Consider the following 21,825-nt stretch of genomic DNA (forward strand, 5'->3'; position numbering starts at 1 on the left):
AGAGCAAAATCCTCCATGCCTTGTGAGCTCACACACATAGTAAATGTGAGATCACATTGTATGGAGCAAGATGGTGCTCTTACACAGTAGAGATTGTTGCAACTCCGTCTGCTGATGGTGCAACTGCATGTGGGATTGCAAACAGATGTGCTGCCTTCATGGGTGCTATGGGGCTGGAGCACGCATGGGGAAATGTTTGCAGGTGCTCAGCACCCACTGGCAGCCAATCTCTTTCCTCTTCTCCTGTGCCCTCAGTGCGTCCTGCCCATCATTGGCTCCACTGATTCTCCTCCTTCCTCCCAGTGTCTCCGACCATGACAAAACAGCTGTTTGGCAGCATTCAGAGGCTCCAGAAGGGAGAAGGGGGAGTGAGGACATGGCATGATCAGGGGGAGAAGGTGAGAAGAGCTGGGGTGGGGCTGGAGACTTGGGGAAAGGGGTGGGGCAGGGTCAAGGTCACAGATGGTAGTCGACCCACTCCTCCCCCAGCTAGAGCAGAAGTTCACATCCACGCCAGCCCAGAGTTTGGGAACCACTGCTAAAACGTGTGGTTAAGCAAAGCATATATTTTAGAAAAACATCTGTTGAAGTGAAGGAAAATGTGTGATTTGTAGTGTAAGTTGTGTAAGATAGGAGGAAGAGTCTTTGGGAAAATATCCTCTAAATTAAAGCAGATGATCATGATAGGGTTAAAAGTTGCTCTATGGTGAATTGATAGCAAACTTTGACATACCAGTGGTATATTGGAGAAAGGGTCCCAATCATAAACTCTATGTATTCAAGGCTGAGAAAGGGGGTCAGTCCCACATGTGCAAAACTGGTCCTAAGCTAAGGTGTGACATAATTTGTTTGTTAAAGGATAGAAAAAGATGAGCATTTAAAGTTTCAGTGGTAATACATGCCTGGCTAATAGGAGCCAGCCAACATGAATTTAAGCACCCCTGGGTCTAGCCATTTCCTGAATACTCTGATCAAATGCTTATGAAGGTTTGTTACTGTGCAGGTAATAAGTGGTTATAATTTAGGCTTTTTAGACATGTTTAGAGCAATTATATAAATATCATTTGGCCTTTAGATTTAATTTGTGGTTGAATTTAGTGTCTGGAAATATCCTGTATTAATAAATTCATAATTCCTACCACATTCTATCTCCATTTGATGGGAGAAAGAATCTACCAAACCCTGAGGTGAGTTGTTCCAACTATTAATTAACCTCACTGTTAAAGAAGTGCCCTTTATTTCCAGTCTTTGTCTAGAATCAGCTTCCAGCCATTGGACTTTATTTACGATTCCCGGCTGACTTGGAGTTACTTTTTGTGGATGTTGGTTTCTGGCATTGATCTCCAAGGACGCTGCATGCAAATGTATCTAGGAGGGGCAACATGTATGTGCTTCAAAACAGTAAAGAGTGAGAGAGAATTCATTAGCCCTTAGGGTGCAGAGTAAGTGACTGTGTGGCTGGGCAGGGGTATGACCTTCCAGATCTAGGAATGTACGAATCCATGTGGAATTCTGGTCAGACCCTCCTCCTCCTCCTTCTCTCTGTCTGGCATTTCCTCCACAGGGCTGCCTCGTCCTCTTCCCCCATGACCACATTGCTGGCGCTGTGGCTTGAGAGCTAATAGGCCTTACTCATTTGGGTGACACTAACCTCTGCAACCCCACCTAGGAAGGCAGAAGATTTAAAAGTTAATGCTGCTACAAGGGGAACAAAAGAATTCCCAAGGGGAAATTTACACTAAAATCTCCAGCTTTGGCAAGGAAAAGTGCTGCATGGACTGGGCTGCTACTTGGCTTCATTGCCCACCTAAGGGGTCCAATCACCCAGAATTCCGCACTCTACTCATGTGAGAGGAGGAGGGGCACGCACTGACTCTAGCACAGAAGGAAAGTAGTAGTCTTCAAGGCTCTATGCGCCTCCACCCTGGAGATCTGTGCTATATGCACATCATAGGAGTTCTTGCTATCTTGACGGCATGCAGTGGAGTGGGAAAGAGGTCTCTTTCTCCCGAGTGATATTGCCAAAGAGGAGGAAGAGGATCAAATGCCTTTTGTCAATGAACGAAGCCTCATGTGAGACAGCCTTCAAGGAGGCATGTGCTTCAATCCCAAAGCCGATGGTGAGTATTGCAATGGTTTCAGCAGAGAGAGGGGCAAAGCTAGGAAAACTAGTCACTGCATACAGCAGGGGTAGATGCAGACTGGGAGCTTATCCTTCAACATTAATAATAATGGAATTTGGCATTACTATGTGACAGCATGAATGTCGGAAAATTTGACCATTATTCTACCTTCAGTATGGTTGTTATGCATTAGGGTGCAATTAACTAGTGCAATTAATTTTCATCCAAATACAAAGCCATTAAGAGGATTTAATTACATATCATTCCCTGCTCTAATCCAAAGGCTAGTAGAAATCCCGTCAGAGTCCAATTTTCATGCTGATTAATGGTGATCACAATGTATAATTCAACCTAGGGCTTTTCAAGCGTAGCAATCTGGTGTGATAGCTAAATAGTGCAAAGCCAAGTGGCATAAATTATTGCATCATGGTAGAGATCTGGCTGAGTTTTCCATATTGTAAAGAACTAAACTTCTGCTTCTTGTAGTGATAATGAGCTCTCATTTCTTAATTAGAAAGGATGATAAGATCTTTCTGATTACCTATTCGGGGCAAATACACCCACCATTAAAATAATGGGATAAAAATGGAGTGTAGAGCTGTGTCTACACGTGCACGCTACTTCGAAGTAGCGGCACGAACTTCGAAATAGCGCGCGTCACGGCTACACGTGTTGGGCGCTATTTCGATGTTAACATCGACGTTAGGCGGCGAGACGTCGAAGCCGCTAACCCCATGAGGGGATGGGAATAGCGCCCTACTTCGATGTTCAACGTCGAAGTAGGGACCGTGTAGTCGTTGCGCGTCCCCCAACATCGAAATTGTGGGGTCCTCCATGGCGGCCATCAGCTGGGGGGTTGAGTGACGCTGTCTCTCCAGCCCATGAAGGGCTCTATGGTCACCATGTGCAGCAGCCCTTAGCCCAGGGCTTCTGGCTGCTGCTGCTGCAGTGGGGGATTCATGCTGCATGCACAGGGTCTGCAACTTGTTGTCGGCTCTGTGTATCTTGTGCTGTTTAGTGCAAGTGTGTCTGGGAGGGGCCCTTTAAGGGAGCGGCTTGCTGTTGAGTCCGCCCTGTGACCCTGTCTGCAGCTGTGCCTGGCACCCTTATTTCGATGTGTGCTACTGTGGCGTGTAGACGTTCCCTCGCTGCGCCTATTTCGATGTGGTGCTGTGCAACGTCGATGTTGAACATCGACGTTGCCAGCCCTGGAGGATGTGTAGACGTTATTCATCGAAATAGCCTCCACATCGAAATAGGCTACTTCGAAGTAGGCTTCACGTGTAGACGTAGCCTAGTATGGAGGAGCCTATGTATGTAATGGAGACATCTATTGCTATCTCTCTTTGAGATGGAATAGTTTTTAAGAAATTCTTCAAACAGCAATGCATGTTAATTATAATTTGTATGCTGGTAAGTCCTACAGGAGCAGAGGAGAAGTGGGAGAAGAGAAGGGGGAAAATGTTAAAAGGATGAGTGCAAAGTAATGAAAAGTGATAATCAAAAAGCTTGGGAACCAAGCACATAGGAAAGGAGCCCTTGAGCCCTTGTACATATGTACTCTACAGGCTTTTTCACATAACTTTACTAGTGAACACTAACCAAATTAACACAGTCCATGCTAACTTCAGAGTGGCGTGAAAGCAATTAATGACTTTTGTTCAAGGCAATCAGTTAGTTGTAGCTGATTTTATTTAAAACTGTGCCCCAAAGACATGACCTAGAATGGTTATGCCTGACAGTTGTACAGCCTGGGTAGAAAAGGATGACGTTGATCCTGTGGATCTCGTAATATCTCAGACAGTGAAAGCTATGAGGGGATCATCACTCAAAAGGAACATACTTGTAAGAGGTGGGGCTCCCAGCAGGTTGGATCACTGGGGCTGGGGAGGCCAGTGGGGGTCCACACCCCGCCCAGCTCCCAGCACTGGGGCTGCCAGGGTTACTTCAGCCTGGCCAGGTCTCTGGGTCTGGAACTGCTGGCGGGGATCCTAACCACAGCCAGCTCCCAGCTAGGGGTAGCACCACAGCTGCCAAACCCAGGCTGGTCCTGGGGAACCCAGGCAGCCCCATGATTAGTCACGATTAAGTTTTACAATCATGCGATAAATTGCAATGAACTTTTTATATCACTTGACAGCCCTACTTTGCAACCCATCCCCTGACTTGTGCACGTAGACCCTCCTGTTTTAAACATGGCCTAAAATATATGTAAGCATATGTTGTCTGACCTAAACTCAAATTTATAGAATAGCTAAATCTGTCCCTGAAAATGTGTGACAAGGGAAGATTTTTTGGCCCATCAATCAAGAGATCTGCCTACTTGCTCCAAGTACTGTGAATTTGTCTTTTCTTTTTCTTTTTCTGCTAGAAAGTCCAACATCTTTGTAGAACGTACACGATTAACAACCATGGAAGTATTCCATATAGAGGCTTACGTGGTTTTTCCACTATATATATGGAGCAAAGATTGTGAATTTAAAACGCCGTAAGACTCCCTGCCCACAGATTCCTTAATTATGTAAGTCCTACTTCCTCCCCAGTAAAACTAATTGCATTTGAGTTGTTTTGGGGCTAAAAAAGTAGAAAGAAATAAAGCAGTTTGTTTCATTCAACATTTCTTGAATATGTATGTATTGGCTCATATGTATGGCTCACTGCAAAATGCTTTTAATCGGAAATGATAGGCAACTTTGTTGCAATTACAGATGACAAGGCATGGCTACTAATTTCTTCTAAAAAGTAAAGATACCTTTCTCCTTTCCTCAGCAGCTTCCAGCTTTTTCTGGATCTCCTCACGGGACAATTCTTTCTTCTTTGGAGAGGCTAAAGTCCGTGGTGCTTCTGAGACAGGAGATGGAGGCTTTAAGATCAGTTCAAAGGCCTGGCCAGAGGCACGTTTGTTAATTTGTTTAACTTCCATATCTAGGAAATAAAATTAGAAAACCCAGCATTGGAGGAGTGAAAAGAGTGAAAGTTTGGTGATGGGAAACTGTTGAGTACGTGCTAAAAATTGGCTCTTCTGAGAGGTACATTTGCATTTGTAAGTAACTGTGTACATATAAATTAATCCTGTAAAAATAAATATGTATGCCATTTTGGAAGGCTATGAAAGTACATGTGTGTGAATGTGGAGATTTATACTGTACAATGTTGTAGTAAGGAAAGATAACATGGACAATAAATGTGTAAAGCTGGACATGAGAAACTGTCTTTCATTTGCCCTTGGCATTTTTAATCATCCAAAATCTATTCTGTAAACCCAGTCTGGCTATCCAAAGTTAAATCCAGTTGTCTGATCAAAAGTAATCGGCATGTGGCTGATGGTTGTGCACAATTAATTGGTGATCACAGTCTAGTGGTGAACAAGTGTGTGTACTTGCGAGTATTAAGCATTGCATGTGATGTCACATGGCACCAAATTTCTCATCTCAGCAACTAAGCCAAGTGTTGAATTGGAATGGAGACTGAACTGGAATGGAGAATTTTTCATGAAACTGAGATGTCATTATCAGCTCCCCTGGGGAACCCTGCATACACCGACACCTGCTATACCTGTACTACGGGTGAAATAAAGAATTTCTGTTTCCAAGGCTATCTATCAATCCAGCAGCTTTGACTAGTGCTTAAGTTAGATTTAAAAACATTTCTCCAGAATTGTCTTTTTTTTGCTGGGGAGGAGTTGTAGTAGAAAGCTCGGGGCCACTGAGGAATTACAGAGAGGCTGTATTGCTTTCATTGCTGAAGTGGCTACTCCATCCCTGCTGTCTCCTTGCCTCTCATTCACCCCAGAGATGCAACTCCTCAAATAGTTCAGTTGTTTAGCATCAGGACCCCCATCTAGCTGCTCAGTAGCAAAAAATCCCCAGGTGTTCTGAATTTAAAAACATGGCTTCCCATGATAAAAGTCCAAATTCACAAAATCATTTAAGAATTCCCTCATTGATACTGGTAGGGAAAGCACATTTTCTTGTTTCGTTTTTCCTGAGAATTACATCAGCTGTGAATATCTGCAGTTCCTGGGTAAGTGGTATTTCTTGGGGGTACTGAGTATAATATCACTAATTAGAACATAGCCAGCTTTTCAAAAGGAGATTTTAAAGTAATGTTTTTAGAACTAAGGAGTTACCCTGATGAAGAATAGGCATTTGGTAAGACCTAATAACCAGAAGCAGCAAGTGACTTGTGAAATCAGCCAAGTATTGACTGAATAATATTAGAAGCTGTGAAAGTGAAATGCCAAATTATTTGAACAAGCAGGATGATTTCCAGTGAAGGTTACTCACCATCATATGTATAGGTATTCATGTTGCGAGGTTCAGGGTAAAAACAAGAGCAGATCAGAGACAGCATGGACAGCTCCTTCATCTTTTCCTTATAGGCTGAAATAAGAGATTATGTTAGCTGGCTTTTCTTACTGTGTGTTTTCAATGTAGATCATAATTACAGCAGTATGCCTGGCCGAACATCTGAGTGTCATCCAAAAGATTTCTCCAAAATGTTTGCCTTTGGCCATTCTTTCTGAATATGGGAATCGTTAGCAACATGTGAATGTCCAACACCCAAAGGTGCACAAATTGCTTCTGACCCCCATGTCTCCTACAACATAGTCGACTTCAGATCCAGTGCCCTCACGGGAATAAGGGGACTTTGAAGTAGGCGGGGTCCTTTCGAAAAGGAGCCCCGTCGGGACGAGACGCGTGGTGGCAAGCCGCATCAATTTCGAAGTGCCGCTGCCGCCTGCATGCTAATGAAGCGCTGAATGTGCATTTCAGCGCTTCATTAGTAAACTTTGAAACGTCCATTTGCGTGGCCATTTCAAAGTTTGGGGCTCGTGTAGACACGACCATATAGTGCTTTTCATCCATGCTACGTAAAACAGTTAACTGAGGTAAATATTATTATTCACAATCAAGGGAAAAGGAAATTGAGACACAGAGGATGCATCTACACTAGCAACGAACTTCAAAGTTAACTTTGAAGTTAGGCACTACATCGAAGTAGCCAGCAGAGAGTCTACACACATTTTCCCTTTGACGTTAACTTTGAAGTATGGAGCCCAACTTCGAAGTCCTTACCCCATTCCCAGGAACGGAGTAGTGCCTTACTTCAAAGTTTAACTTCCAAGTAGGGTGTGTGTAGATGCTCTGCTTCAAAGTCTGCTATTTAGAAGTTGTACTTTGAAATAAGCAACTTCTAAGTTATTTTTGTAGTGTAGACACAGCCAGAGAGAGGTAAGTTACTTGCTCAAGGTTACCTAGGGGGCCAGTCGCAAAGCCAGGAAGGGAACCCATGTCTTCTGAATATTGGTCAAATGCATATAGCCACTTGTCCATACTGTACAAATATATCCTGCAGGAGTGGGTGGGAGGCAAGTGCTGAGCATGCAGGGTTTGAAAATTTGTCCATCTGCTCTTACAGCATGCAAAAAGTACCTGCACAAACACTGCTCCTTCAGAACCTCCATTTGCATAGAGGAGTGCCTCTGAGACTGAGAAATTGTCTAAGTGCACACACAGTGGCAGCTACAAGCTAGTCTCTGGGATGTGAAAACAAGCCCTGAAATATAATTGTTACTGATATTGTCATTGACATACCTGATCAAATTCCACCTGGCTGGCACTGTAACAAATCAATAAAGCTATACCAGTGATGGATTTGACATTTTAAGTTTAAAATAATTAATAGAAATGCAGAGTCAGTCCCTCATTTGCATGGTGCTTGGTCCTTCTGACATTCTGTACTCAAAAGGGCTAAATGCAAGGAGTCTGAGCATTTGCTGTGAAGGGCTGAGGGCCGTCAGCTCTCATTAAATGTCATGGCAATTAGAGGTGCGTAAGTTTGGCAGTTTGCAGGGCCAGGTCTCAAATGAACATCCAGCAGGCTACTGCTTAGATAGATTTGGATCCTGGAACACCAATCGTTCATCCCAAGCACAGATGACCTGCTGTGTGCCTCATATGAGTCCATGCTGATTACCTAATACCCCAGAACAAAGTTGCACCAAGAGATCTCACTGTTTGCATACAGAGATTGGCAGATCTTTGTGATTCTCCTTATAGCTGGTGGAAGAATTCAGTTACATACAAGAAACTGTAAAGACAAGAATGACATTGACTGGATGCCAATCAATATTTAAATCAGATGGTGCTATAGAAAACATTATGACAAGCACAGAGAAGTACCTCAGAATCCTTTTTTGTAATGCTGCTGTTAACATAACTCTCTTAACTGGGAGGACTCTTTGGAACTATAGCCGTTATTGGGTGCAATCCAGCGTTATGGCAGTCCCATCAGAAAGGGAATTCTGTCTAAGTGACCTGGACAATAAACAAGAAGTCCAGTGGCAACTTATAGACTAACCGCTATTTTGGAGCATAAGCTTTGGTGGGCAAAGACCCTCTTCATCAGATGATAAAGTGGATCTTTGCTCACAAAAGCTTATGCTCCAAAATAGCGGTTAGTCTATAAGATGCCGCAGGACTTCTCGTTGTTTTTGAAGATACAGACTAACTCGGCTACCCCTCTGCTACTTGACAATAAAATCACTGGCTAGCCTATGGAATCCTGCAAACAATTCCCTGAATTTAAAATGGTGGCATGTTTTAACATTGCAGTTAATGCCTACCCAGAAAAGCACCTCAGCACATAGTATCATAGAACCATAGGGCTGGAAGAGACCTCAGGAGGTCATTGAGTCCAGCCCTCTGCTTCAGGCAGGATCAACCTCAACTAAGTCATCCCAGCCAGGAATTTGTCAAGCCGCGACTTTAAGAAAATGAAGAGTCTCAATGACTACTCACACACTTAATGTTAAACATTAATGTTTAATTAAATGTGTTTTGCTGGATCTGGGCTATAAATACCATCGTGTATGTTTATGTGAATTGGATATCTTAACAATCCTAAAGTTGAAATAATGACCTGTATGCAACCTGAAGACGCCACAAGCAACTACAATTTACTGCCCAATTCATTATTTAAAAATCATTTAAAGTTAATGTCATGTCAAAGTCATATTTCCTTTTAAGTATCATAGGTACCTCTCCTTTCCCTGGCTAAAGTAAGCAACTTTCTGCAGAGACCCCTTTTGTCCTTGATTGGTGCAGTGAAACTTGTTTCAGTTTGCTTTAACTGCTGTTTGAGTCTGAGTTATGTGTGTACTCATCTCGTTCTGTTTCCCTCTTTGGCATGTCAGGCAATTGACATAAAACCGAGTGTTCATGAATCCCAAGGCTGTAGCTCCACTAGAGCAAAATTATCTTGGATCAGAAAGCCTGTCTATAGAAATTCCTCATGAAGGAATCCTGGTTTCTATTTAGGTTGCTAAATCTCTGCCCATTCTGGCCTCTCCTTTCCCACCTGCTCTGCCTCTCTGGATTGCTTTTGCCTAGCTCGTTTAGGAAAATGTCTAGTATCACTAAGAGGAGTTACAATGTAATTTAATTTAATTTTACTTTTAATATTTTTGAGCTTTTTGGACACTCTTCCCAGAAACAGGTGCCTCAGAAATAGGACGACCATATCTCCCAGTCCCAAATATGGGGCAGGGAGATATGGAGGGAAGGGGCAGCTCCTCCAAGCCCCAGGGAGCTGGGAAGGAGGCAGCAGCTGCCAGACTGCCTGGGAGCCCTGAGGAAGTGTCAGCTGCCAGCTCTCCCTGGGACCCATGGGGAAGTGGTAGCCACTGGTGATCCCCCAGAGCCCTGGGGAAGCGGCATCTGACTATGCTCCCCTTGCTTCCCTGAGGCTGGAGGGGAGGCAAATATGGGACAATGAGTCCTTTTAAAAAATTAAGTTGGGACAGCTTTTTGGTGTCCCAAATATGGGACCATCCCACCCAATACGGGACGGATGGTCACCTTCTTCAGAAATCAGTAAATGTACAGGTTGCACCTTCAAAAACTAACATTCTCTGATCGGGCAACATCCCTTGTTTGGGACCACTGAGGTCCCGAGGGTGCCAGACCAGGGAGATGGAACTTATATTAGGAAAAAAAAAGCAGTATTTCCAGTTCTCTTTAGTTATTTGAGGGTTTATTTATATGTAGTATTCTTCAGTCCCCAGCTCCGGACGTCATGGGATCACATGATACTCTCATTCAGCTTTCTATTTTTTTTAAAGTACTTTCTAGCCTGCAGCATTGTGGAGAAAAGCTTGTAAACATGAGCCCAGGTGCACACTCAAAGCCCAGAAACCAGACACTTGTATTTTTTAAAAAATTCTCATTTTAAAACTAATTGGATGATTTCTGGGGGCCTGACTCATGGTTTTTATGTGCTTGTGATTAGGGTGACCATCCATCCTGTATTTGGCAGGATGGTCCTGTATTTAGGATGCCAAAAAGGGTCCCTACTTATTTTTCAAAAAGGGACTAGTTGTCCTGTATTTGGGCCCTCCCCCACTGATGTCTTCCTCCAGCACCTGCTGGCTGGAGAGCACTAGGTCGCTTCCCCGAGCCTTGGGGAAGCAGGGGGAGGACCGGCGGCTGCTGCTTCCCCAGGGAGTGCTGGGAGCTGCCACTTCCCTAGGGCTTGGGGAGGGCCAGCAGCTGCCACCTCCCTCGTGGCTCCCTGGGGCTTGGTGGAGCCAGGAGGAGCCATTCCCCCCACCCATATCTCCCTGTCCTGTTTTTGGGACAAGGAAATATGGCTGCCCTATTGTCGTTGACATTGCTGAAACTATGCTAAAATGAATAGGATAGCCAATGCGCTTATTAAAAGATATGTCCTGGAAGCAATACTGAAAGTCCGGAAAATCACTTGGATAGTGGTATAATGCAAAATAATTTTTGGTGTGGCTGATAAACTTTGAACCTCAGCCTGTGAATGGCCAGGCCATGCATAAATCGTTCTCACTACTAGCAGCACAGTCAACTCCCTCAAGAAGGTGGCTTGTGACAGACTAGCTACCAAAGGGCCTTGCCCATGAAGTTCCCAATTAGTGGAGACATCCTCCCTGTCCAACTTGATTGGCTCACATGTTTTACTTAAGCCAGAGATAGGCTCAGGAGATCCTTTGAACAGCTAGATGATTCATTGGAGGGCGACTATGGACTGTGCCTATTTGCCAGGATGCTGAGCCCTGCTTTCCTGCTTGTTCCTGTCCCCACCTTAGATGCCCTGTCTCTTCCCAATTATTGCTTTCCTGCCTTGCTCCACACCTCTGCTCCTACCCTAATGCTGACTTTGGCTTGGTACTTGACTCTGTCTCTGGTTGCTGATTCATGATTGCCACGGTCCCTACAGACGTGAATCTAATGGATTCTAATGGAGTGCAGTTTCTTTGGCCCACTGGGTAAGGTTCATCAAAGGGATAGAGATGAAGATAAAATAACATGCTGTGATTTTCAAAGGCGCCTAATGGAGTTAGTTGTCAAAATCCCATGGGAACTCAGTGTCAATGGTGTGCCAAACTCCCACTCCCCTCAAAAACTCTAGACTTGGGATCTGTCACACATGGAGATATATGTGTCTCAGACAGCTAGAAGGGACCTTGGGAGGTCATCAAGTCCAATTGCCTGCACTCACAGCAGGACCAATCACCTTCTCTGCCAGATTTTTTTTTTTTTAAATCTAACCTGGTTTAGGTGCTTAGAAGGCCCCCTCTCAAGGGTTGAGCTCAGAACACAGGTGTTACCAGGCCAATGCTGTAACGACCAAGCTATCACTCACACAACACACATTGTTTAGTGACAAGGCTGTGCCACCACAGCCCTGTTGCTAAAAGTCTGTGTGTGAATGATGTCTGTCCGCTCCTTGGTGACAAAATGCTTCTACTACCCCCCACCCCCGGCCCCCAACAAGCATCTTTAGCTTTGTTAGCTGCAGCCGAAGCAACATTTACACTTGCACTTGCCATGGCAAAACTTTTTTCATGGGGAGCGGATCACCCACAAACAAGAAAAGTTTTGTCAATCAGTTGGAAGTGTAGCCAATAGCATCAGTGATTAATTGGCACCCATTTTTCAGCTTTTCAAATATTCTGAATATAATTTCGCGCTCACTCTCTGTTTTCTCAAAGTGGGCTGTTACATTCATATAGACTGACTTTCTCCTGAGAGAGCTCTCTTGACTTGCATAGCTGTGTGGTGGAGGTTGAAAAGTAACCTGCATTGTGGGCCTCTGTGAATTGTTACAACTGTTCCATGCCAGCGGTGATAGTGGGATTTGTGAAGAGAGGGGGAAAGGCTCTGCCACCCACCACCCCATATTATGCCAGCTGATGCCACGAACTGGCATGGAGGAATAAATAATTGGCTGCTGGTATAAACCAGCCACAACTCCCGTCTATTTGGAGAAAGCAGGGAACAAGTTAGGACAAAGTCACAAGTCAGTCAATGCCCGTGGCCTTTTAGGTTGTTATGTCACAACACAGTGTGCAGAAAGTTTGCTATTAATCGTGTGGCTATTTGTTTACATTTGAAGGAAGCCTAATAAGGAATAGAAATGCTGTTTATTAATTGACATTTGACAAATGAAAATATATCTATTCGTTATCCCTTTGCTGAATGTGACCCATAAACAGTAACCCATTAAGGACCTTGGCAGAGTTCTTCCTTCACATCCTAGTCAGTCAATCAGTGCCCTGTGATAATGTACATCTCAAAGAGCCACAGACCAGTGCACTAACCCTGAGCTTTTCTTAGTGGTCACAAAGCACAACTCATAACACAGTCCACTTCCTTCCCCTATCTCTGCTTTCCAGCTTGTTGTCAAATCAGCAGCCTTCCAGAAGGAATTCTAAGCTGCGTCTACACGTGCACGCTACTTCGAAGTAGCGGCACCAACTTCGAAATAGCGCCCGTCGCGTCTACACGCGTCGGGTGCTATTTCGAAGTTAACTTCGACGTTAGGCGGCGAGACGTCGAAGTCGCTAACCTCATGAGGAGATAGGAATAGCGCCCTACTTCGACGTTCAACGTCGAAGTAGGGACCGTGTAGACGATCCGCATCCTGCAACGTCGAAATTGCTGGGTCCTCCATGGCGGCCATCAGCTGGGGGGTTGAGAGATGCTCTCTCTCCATCCCCTGCGGGGCTCTATGGTCACCGTGGGCAGCAGCCCTTAGCCCAGGGCTTCTGGCTGCTTCTGCGGCAGTTGGGGATCTATGCTGCAGGCACAGGGTCTGCAACCAGTTGTCAGCTCTGTGTATCTTGTGTTGTTTAGTGCAACTGTGTCTGGGAGGGGCCCTTTAAGGGAGCGGCTGGCTGTTGAGTCCGCCCTGTGACCCTGTCTGCAGCTGTGCCTGGCATCCCTATTTCGATGTGTGCTACTTTGACGTGTAGACGTTCCCTCGCTGCGCCTATTTCGATGTTGGGCTGAGCAACGTCGAAGTTGAACATCGACGTTGCCGGCCCTGGAGGACGTGTAGACGTTATTCATCGAAATAGACTATTTCGATGTCGCAACATCGAAATAAGCTATTTCGATGTTGGCTGCACGTGTAGACGTAGCCCTAGTTATTGAACCTGAATCCAATTTTGTTTTCGGCTTTGGAAAAGACGGTGAGGGAGAAAGGTGAAAGATAGGATTAGATGAAGCACGAAATGCAAGATACATAAGGTTCATATTGCTCTGGTATGCTATAATCACATTAATATTGATCTCTCAGGGATTTCATTGACACAAGCACTTGGTTACATTCTGAAGGTTAACTGTGTTTATACTATACTGGCTTTGATGTGCTGGGTCCTTTTGCTTTGTAATACAAATGATGAGAGCATGAGGGTGGCGTTATTCCTTTAAACGCCAAATTCTGAGTCATCTCTTAGCCAGTCATTCTTTTTTGTAATCCACAGATATGTGCTGCATTCTTGCTGGCAAATGAAACAGGGATTACATGATCATGATTGCAATTGATTTCTGATGGATTTACACATTGCAGAAGCACATGGAAAGATTATCTATCTATATTTGGCTCATTTTTTATGTTTCCTCATTCTTTTAAGACAATGTTGTAAGCAACTCACAACATTGTCTAAAAAAAATCTTCAGTGGTTTTATGGGATTATTTCCTTAGCAGTCTTGTGACACCTTATAGACTAACAGATATTTTGGAGCATAAGCTTTCCTGGGCAAAGACCTGCTGATGAAGCGGGTTTTGCCCATGAAAGCTCATGCTCCAAAATATCTGTTAGTCTATAAGGTGCCACAAGACTGCTTGTTGTTCTCAAAGCTACAGACTAACATGGCTACCTCTCTGTTCCTTAGCAGCGTTATTCATCTTTTTATAGCCTCTGAAAAGCTGCTTGTGTTACAGAGTATACGAGACTGGCTCCTGTCCTGCAGATCTTCCTACGTAGATGATGGATTTGACAGAGAAAGCAGACGTTACTAACTACAAGAAGTGAAGAGGGAGAAGGAAGAATAGACGTGTGATGGTACCTGTGATGGTGTCACATTTCACCACTACCTTCTGCTTAGCGTGAAGCAGTCTTAACTGTGCCTGATAAAGACCATCATCTTGGCCATACAGGCTTTGCTCTGTCTGTATAGGTAGCAACAAACAGCCACCCACCCCCTGCAAACCTCTGAATACTTAAGAGCTATTCCTGTAGTGTTCAGGTCTCGTACCTAGGGAATTACCAGGCTTGCTGTTCCTAAGGGAACTGTACACACGAGCTTGTAAAAGTCAGCTCTGGCCCAGCACTTTGCTTAACGGCATAACTCTTAGATACCCTTATAGTGAAAAAAAAACAAGCTTATTTTCAAAGAATAGAGATGCAGGTGATAATGAGTCAGAATATTGGAAACGAAGAGTTAGTTACAAAAGTAAATCATAGCAAGCTTTCTAGAGACTAAACTTAGCTACCAGTTAACCTGCTCGCTAAAGAATTCTATCCTCTAGGATAGGACAAGAAGCAATGGGCTTAAACTCTGCAGCAAAGGAGGTTTAGGTTGGAGATTAGAAAAACTTCCTAACCATCAGGGAATAAGTTACCTAGGGAGGCTGTGGAATCTCCATTGCTGGAGATTTTTAACAGCAGGTTAGGTAGACATCTATCAGGGATGGTCTAGAGATTCTAGATGGTGCTTGGTCCTGCAGTGAGGGCAGGGGACTGGACTGGATGACCTCTAGAGGTCCCTTCCAGGTCTGATGTTCTGTTATTCTATCTGATCCAAATGCTTGCCAACATTTTCATCCAGGCTTAGCTGAGATCCCAATTTCATGAAGCAAAACTGGTGTCCTTTTGTTTCCCACGTGATAGAAGTCTGGGTGTCTGCTCAGCTCTGCAAACATTGCCAAAAAAAACATCTGAAGGGCATATCAAGATGAGGTTGTCCCCTCCCACTACTCTTTTCTCTTTTTCTTTCTGAAGGCCTTACAAGTCTTCATTTGCATTCAGTTCAGACTGGTGATAGACGTCCCATTGTGAACCAGACAATACTTGTTTTATATAAAATCAGCTAGGGCATGTCTGCACAGCAAAGTTATTTCAAAATAACAGCCCTCATTTTGAAATAACTTTTGCTAGTGTCTACACAATGCAACCGCTATTTCATAATAATTTTAAATAGTGGATGGCTTATTTTAAAATAGGTAAGCCTCATTCCACGGGGAATAGAATCTATTTCGACCTGTTTCAAAACACTTATTTCGAAATAGGTGCTGTTAAGACAGGGAAGAGAGCTTATTTTGAAAAAAGCTATGGTGTGGCCAACGGCTCTATTTTGAAATAAGCTTTATGTGTGTAGAATGATGTATTTTGAAAAAGCTATGTGCTATTTCATAATGCATTTTTATGTGAAGCCGTGTTATTTCAAAATAAGCTATTTTGGAATAGCTATTCTGGAATATCTTATTTTGGAATAAGGCTGCTGTGTAGACATACCCATAGACAGCCTGGCTACATCTACACTATTAGGGTGCATTAGGAGGAGCATTTCGAGCAGATCTAGAGAAGTAGTTTTTCCTCTTTATTTGGCACTGGTGAGGCCACATCTGGAATATTGTGTCCAGTTTTGGGCCCCCAAGTCTAAAAAGGATGTGGATTTGCTGGAGCAGGTTCAGCGAAGGGCAACAAAAATGATTAAGGGTCTGGAGCACAAGACCTATGAAGATAGGCTGAGGGATTTGGGCTTGTTTAGTTTACAGAAGAGAAGACTTAGAGGCGATTTAATAGCAGCCTTCAACTTCCTGAAGGGGAGCTCTAAAAAGGAGGGTGAGAAACTGTTCTCAGTGGTGTCAGATGGCAGAACAAGGAGTAATGGTCAGAAGTTGAAGAGGGAGAGGTGTAGGTTAGATATTAGGAAAAACTACCTCACTGGGAGGGTGGTGAAGCATTGGAATGCGTTGCCTAGAGAGGTGGTGGATTCTCCATCCCTTGAGGTTTTTAAGTCCCGGCTGGACAAGGTCCTGGCTGGGATGACTTAGTGGGGGTTGATCCTGCTTGAAGCAGGGGGCTGGACTAGATGACCTCCTGAGGTCCCTTCCAGCCCTGTGATTCAATGTGTAGAAACGGCCATAGAGTTGCCTGGAGTACTGTGAGTGACAGCTCCCTTGGATGCCCTAAGTGGATGATGTTTGGGAAATACTACATATTTTCCTGCTAATCAAGACTAAGCCAAGCTAGTGCACTTAGGAGAGGTCAGAGGCTTATGAAAGTCCCAGTGTGGGCGAGCAAAGAGCCCAGGGGAACTGAGCACACACTATTACATTCGAGGCTGCATATACACTATGGCGAAATGTAAGTGGTTGAAAAGAAATCTCTTGTCCAAGCACGACCCCCACTCACAGACTGGCTGCCATGTGACACAGGTGAGGGAAAGTTCCAGACTGTGTGGTGCCTCTGGGGGAAAGGAAGGGAAAGGATGTGGGGAGCAGGAGAAAATGGAAACTGCTGAAAAGAAGTTTCTTGTCCTAACAGACAAGCACGATCCCCACCCACAGCCGAGCTGCCGCATGGTTTGTGTGTGCGGGGGTCAGAGGCTGGCCCCAGGCAGCTAGCAGAGGTGTACACAGAATGATAGACCCCACACAGCCACGCTACTAGCAAACAAAAAGAAAGAAGATTTTTCAGCCTCTTGTGACCCTACAGCCACGGGCTTCCCGGTGCTGAATTGTAATGGTCTTCCTGTTGCCTAATTCCTCTGCACCTGAGAGCAGTGGAGATGGAAGGGGCCAGAGTGGAGAACTGTGGGACATTGTGGGGCACATACAGGACATCTGTGGAGGCTAATGAATTCAATTTAAAGACATGGCGCTTCCTCACTACCTTTCATTTGGAATTTTAAATTTGAGCTGAACTCTGCACCCGTCAGGTTACTACTGTATTATGATATCGATATGATGTCGATTTTAGTGCTTCATAAATCGAGCTGATGGAAATTGTAGTGAAGACAGGCATTTGGAAAAGCTGGGCTAAACATCTATAGTACCTCGTAGTGTAGACATCGCCCAGGACATCTATAGTTAGCAGCATCTAGTTTTGGTGATTCGCATAGGAGACTTTATTTTGGGGGAGGAGCTTGGAACAGTGCTGTCACCTTTCCTCCTCCGCAGTCTTACCCTTGGTTATGATTGAATGCAGACCACAATTCAGGAGGATGTGTTGTATCGACAAAAGTGACTTGAAGCCACTTTTGCACTCCCACACTCCCAGGCTCTCCAGGCCCTACACTGGTTCCCCACTTGTAAATTGGATCATCCTAAAGACTGCACTAAATTATGTTCACTGCCAGTGGCCTGAAGGTTCTGGTATGGTAGAGAGAGATCAGCGATATGCTGAAAAGCACCAGCTATGCCCCCATCTATCACTAGGCATGTCCGCTCTTCTGACTGTTGTGAGAGGAGGCATAGGAGTCACACTGTAGCCAGTTCAGCTGATTTTACAGCCATGCAGTGGCGGCATAGTACAGAATAACTCCGTGCAGGGGTGGATCTCTCCTTGCTTTCTGAATGAATGTCTGTAGAACCTGGGGGAAGGTGCAGTTTATAAGCAGGCTCAGAGGATCAGAAAGTGAGTCAGTGAGATGAATTTTCTAAGAAATCCTTTATGTGCTGGTGTACAGGGGTATGTCTACACAGCAAAGAGATTTCAAAATAGCAACCACTGTTTCAAAATAACTGTCTGCACAACGCAACTGCTATTTTGAAATAATTTTAAGATAGCAGATGCCTTATTTAGAAATTGGTAAATATTATTGTGCCAGGAATAATGCCTGTTTTGAAATAGGCAGTATGAAATAGGGTTTCTGTAGACAGAGAATAGAGCCTATTTTTAAATAAGCCATAGTGCATCCAATGGCTCTGTTTCCAAGTAGGCTGCATCTACTGTGTACAGACAGTCTGTTTCATAATAGCTTAGCGCTATTTCAAAATGCATTTTGTGTGCAGCTGTGTTATTTTGGAATAAGCTATTTGGTAATACCTCTTCTGGAATAGCTTATTCAGGAATAACACTGGTATGTACACATAGCCTACATAGCATGGTAAGTGATGACTTGCCAAAACCAGAAGCTCAGAAGCTCAGGTTGGAATGATTACAGCTGAAGCTATTGATGCCCTATCAAAGGAAACAGCTGAAATAAATGGTGAAAAATGAATAATTCACGACACAGCATCTCAGAAAATATACATTTTCTAAGAATTTTCTAGAATCCTAATTGTTATGGTCACTTGTCATTATTTGTTTTGTGGTACTAACACAGCCCTATTGTAAAAATGATATTGTGATGGTGTTTTCTTGTCCCACAAGAAAAAATAAATCTTACAGTAGCTCACAGTGCATTTGAGACCAGAAATGCACGTGCTGCTCGGAGTTTGGAACAAAGCAGTTATTAGAAGCCACTAGGTTTTGGGATGCAACTGACTGTGGTCCTCTGGATCTGTACCTGCCAAAGGGACTCTCCATGTACAAATCTCTCACCCCTGTGCGAAAGGGACTCTAGTGTCTCCACAACACTGTCCCCATCCTGAACCCATGGAGGCCTCAGTGTGGTACGGGGCCAAACTGGGGAGATATGGATATGAAGGAAAAAGAGTGGGTTGGATGGGGTTGGGGGGAGATTCAGCTTCTCTTTTTCCAGCTCTGCAAAACCTCAGCAATTAAGGTAGCCCATTCCACAACACAAGTTCTCCCTGCTGCTTAGTTTGTCCCTTCAGGTATCCTACAGCCACCCTGGCCAGAGGAGCCTCAGATAGCTTAACTCTGATAAAGAATTCTCCTGGGTGCCAAAGCTAATGTTTAGGTACCAAAGTTTCTTGTGGATCCTTAGCAGCCATTCAGATCTCAGGGAGCCTGCCAGATATTTGGGATAGGCTCCAAAGCTTTTATCTTTGGAGGGAGAAAATTGTCCTGTCCTCTCCTCCCCTGCAGGATTATATGTGATTGTCTGTACATGAGGATTCACATGGAGCTTTCCTCTCCCAAATGCCCCTCATGCAGGAAAGGCTGATTTGAGCCACTGCAATGGACTATGAAAAGAAAGAGCCTTTTAAAATGTGAAGTGAACCCAATGTTGGTGAATGGGCATCAATGGCCTATGCTCCACGATGTAGGAGTGGAAAAGGCTTACTGTTACTATTACTGTTACTATTACTGTTACTACTACTATCAGTCTGTGTGATCGCAACATTCCCCTTTGATGATGGGTTACGGTTGCCTGCCAACAGCGACTCTAGGAAAGTGAATGTTAGTAATGCTGTTCTGAAGGAGACTCAGGGGTGTTTGCTCATTTTCAGGATACTCGTCTCACTTCACAGGAGGTCACCCCTCCCCATTTCCTAGACTGTTTTCGCGGGACATATGCAGTGCAAGGTGTAAATTGGAGGCTGTGTATTTTAATTCTGCACCAGTCTTTCACAGCTCAGGAAATAGCCAAAAAATGTTGCTCTGTGACCCAGCAGACCACTCACTCCCTGATGCAGCAAAGGATTGTGGGACTTCTGTCATGGGATGATTTTTGTAGCTATTTAAGGAGGGACAGATGCAAAAGGGATTTGAGGGCACGTGCGGCTGAGGTGAGTTAGGTTGGTGCACTTGTGCTTTCTGTACACCTACACAGAGCTCTGCTCTGAAGGCTGCTGCTTAACCCTATGTATGGGGGAGGGGACAGAGGAGCTGCTTTTGAGGGGGGTGCTGGGGTGCTGGGCAGGAAGAGGAGGAGCATGGCAGAAGCTGGAGCCGGGAGGAAAGAGGGAGCTTTATTCGTGTACAGCCAACCTCCACTCCATGTTTTTGAGACCCAGCGATTTTACAGCTCTCAGCTGAAAGTGCAAAGCACTGAGTACTCCAGTGCAGCCCACTTCAGGGTCACGCTCCACTGAGGGGTTAAGTACATAAGGACATAAGAACAGCCATACTGGGTCAGACCATAGGTCCATCAAGCCTAGTATCCTGACAGTGTCCAATGTCAGGTGCCCCAGAGGGAATGAACAGAATTGGTAATCATCAAATGATCAATTCCTTGTCACCCATTTCCAGCCTCTTACAAACAGAGGCTAGGGACACTGCCCATGCCCAATCTTGTCTAACAGCCATTGATGGACCGATCCCCAATGAATTTACCAAGTTCTTTTTTAAACTTTACTATAGTCTTGGTCTTCACAACATTCTCTGGCAAGGAATTCCACAGGGTAACTGTGTCATGTGAAAAAATATTTCCTATTATTTGTTTTAAACCTGCTACTTATTAATTTCATTTGGTGACCCCTAGTTCTTGTGTCGTGAGGAGGAGTAAATAACAATTCCTTATCTATTTTCTCCATACGAGTCATGTTTTTATATACCTCTCATATCCCCTGCTAAATTGTCTTTTTTCCAAGCTAAAAAGTCTTAGTCCTATTAATCTCTCCTCATATGGCAGGCATTCCATACCCTTAATAATTTTTGTTGTCCTTTTCTGAACCTTTTCCAATTCCAATATATCTTTTTTGAGATAGGGCGACCACATCTGTACACAGTGTTCCACATGTGGACGTACCATGGATTTATATAGAGGTAATATGACATTTTCTGTCTTATTGCCTATTCCTTTCTTAATGATTCCCACCATTTCATTAGCTTTTTTGACTGCTGCTGCACACTGACTGGATGTCTTCAGAGAACTACCCACAATGACTCCAAGATCTCTTGCTTGAGTGGTAAGAGCTAAGTCAGACCCCATCATTTTATACGTATAGTTGGGATTATATTTTCCAAAGTGCATTACTTTGCATTTATCAACATTGAATTTCATCTGCCATTTTGTTGCCCAGTCACCCAATTTATTAAGATGTTTTTGTAGCTCTTCACAGTCTGCTTGGGACTTAACTATTTGGAGTAGTTCTGTGTCATCTGCAAATGTTGCCATCTCACTGTTTAACCCTTTTTCCAGATAATTTATAAATATGTTGAGTAGGACTGGTCCCAGTACTGACCCCTGGGGGACACCACTATTTACCTCTCCATTCTCTCCATTTATAGTAAACCCTCGATATAATGGACTAATATGGGGGGAGAGGTATCTGTTAATGCCAAAAGTCCATTATATGTGGGGGTTTACTGTGTTCGCCCTAGTATCCCCCTAGCCAGGCTTCCTCTGGCCCTCCCCCACCCAAAACAAGGGTAACTCACCAGAACCGCTGGAGCCACTGCCATCAGAGGAGGCGCAGCTGCAGGAGTCACCTACCCTGGCCAGTGCCGCTTGCTGCTGGAGCTGCCTCCAAGCTGTGCAGCTGCAAGGAGCCCGGAGCCTCACAGCTGGAGTTTTCAGAGCCT

At 44.4% G+C, this 21,825-nt stretch overlaps 1 protein-coding gene across 1 annotated transcript in view; it reads right to left on the reverse strand.

Moving 5' to 3' along the window:
* Positions 1–21,825, reverse strand: part of STMN2 (stathmin 2) — a 57,220-nt gene that overhangs the window by 12,763 nt on the left and 22,632 nt on the right. The window contains exons 2-3 of the mRNA XM_074985723.1: positions 6,410–6,505; positions 4,876–5,048 (exon numbers count right to left, since the gene is read on the reverse strand). Coding sequence (XP_074841824.1) covers positions 4,876–5,048; positions 6,410–6,505 — 269 coding nt within the window. The remainder of the gene's footprint in view (positions 1–4,875; positions 5,049–6,409; positions 6,506–21,825) is intronic.

This window comes from Carettochelys insculpta, chromosome 2, assembly GCF_033958435.1.
Source record: "Carettochelys insculpta isolate YL-2023 chromosome 2, ASM3395843v1, whole genome shotgun sequence".
In the NCBI taxonomy this organism is placed as follows: domain Eukaryota; kingdom Metazoa; phylum Chordata; order Testudines; family Carettochelyidae; genus Carettochelys; species Carettochelys insculpta.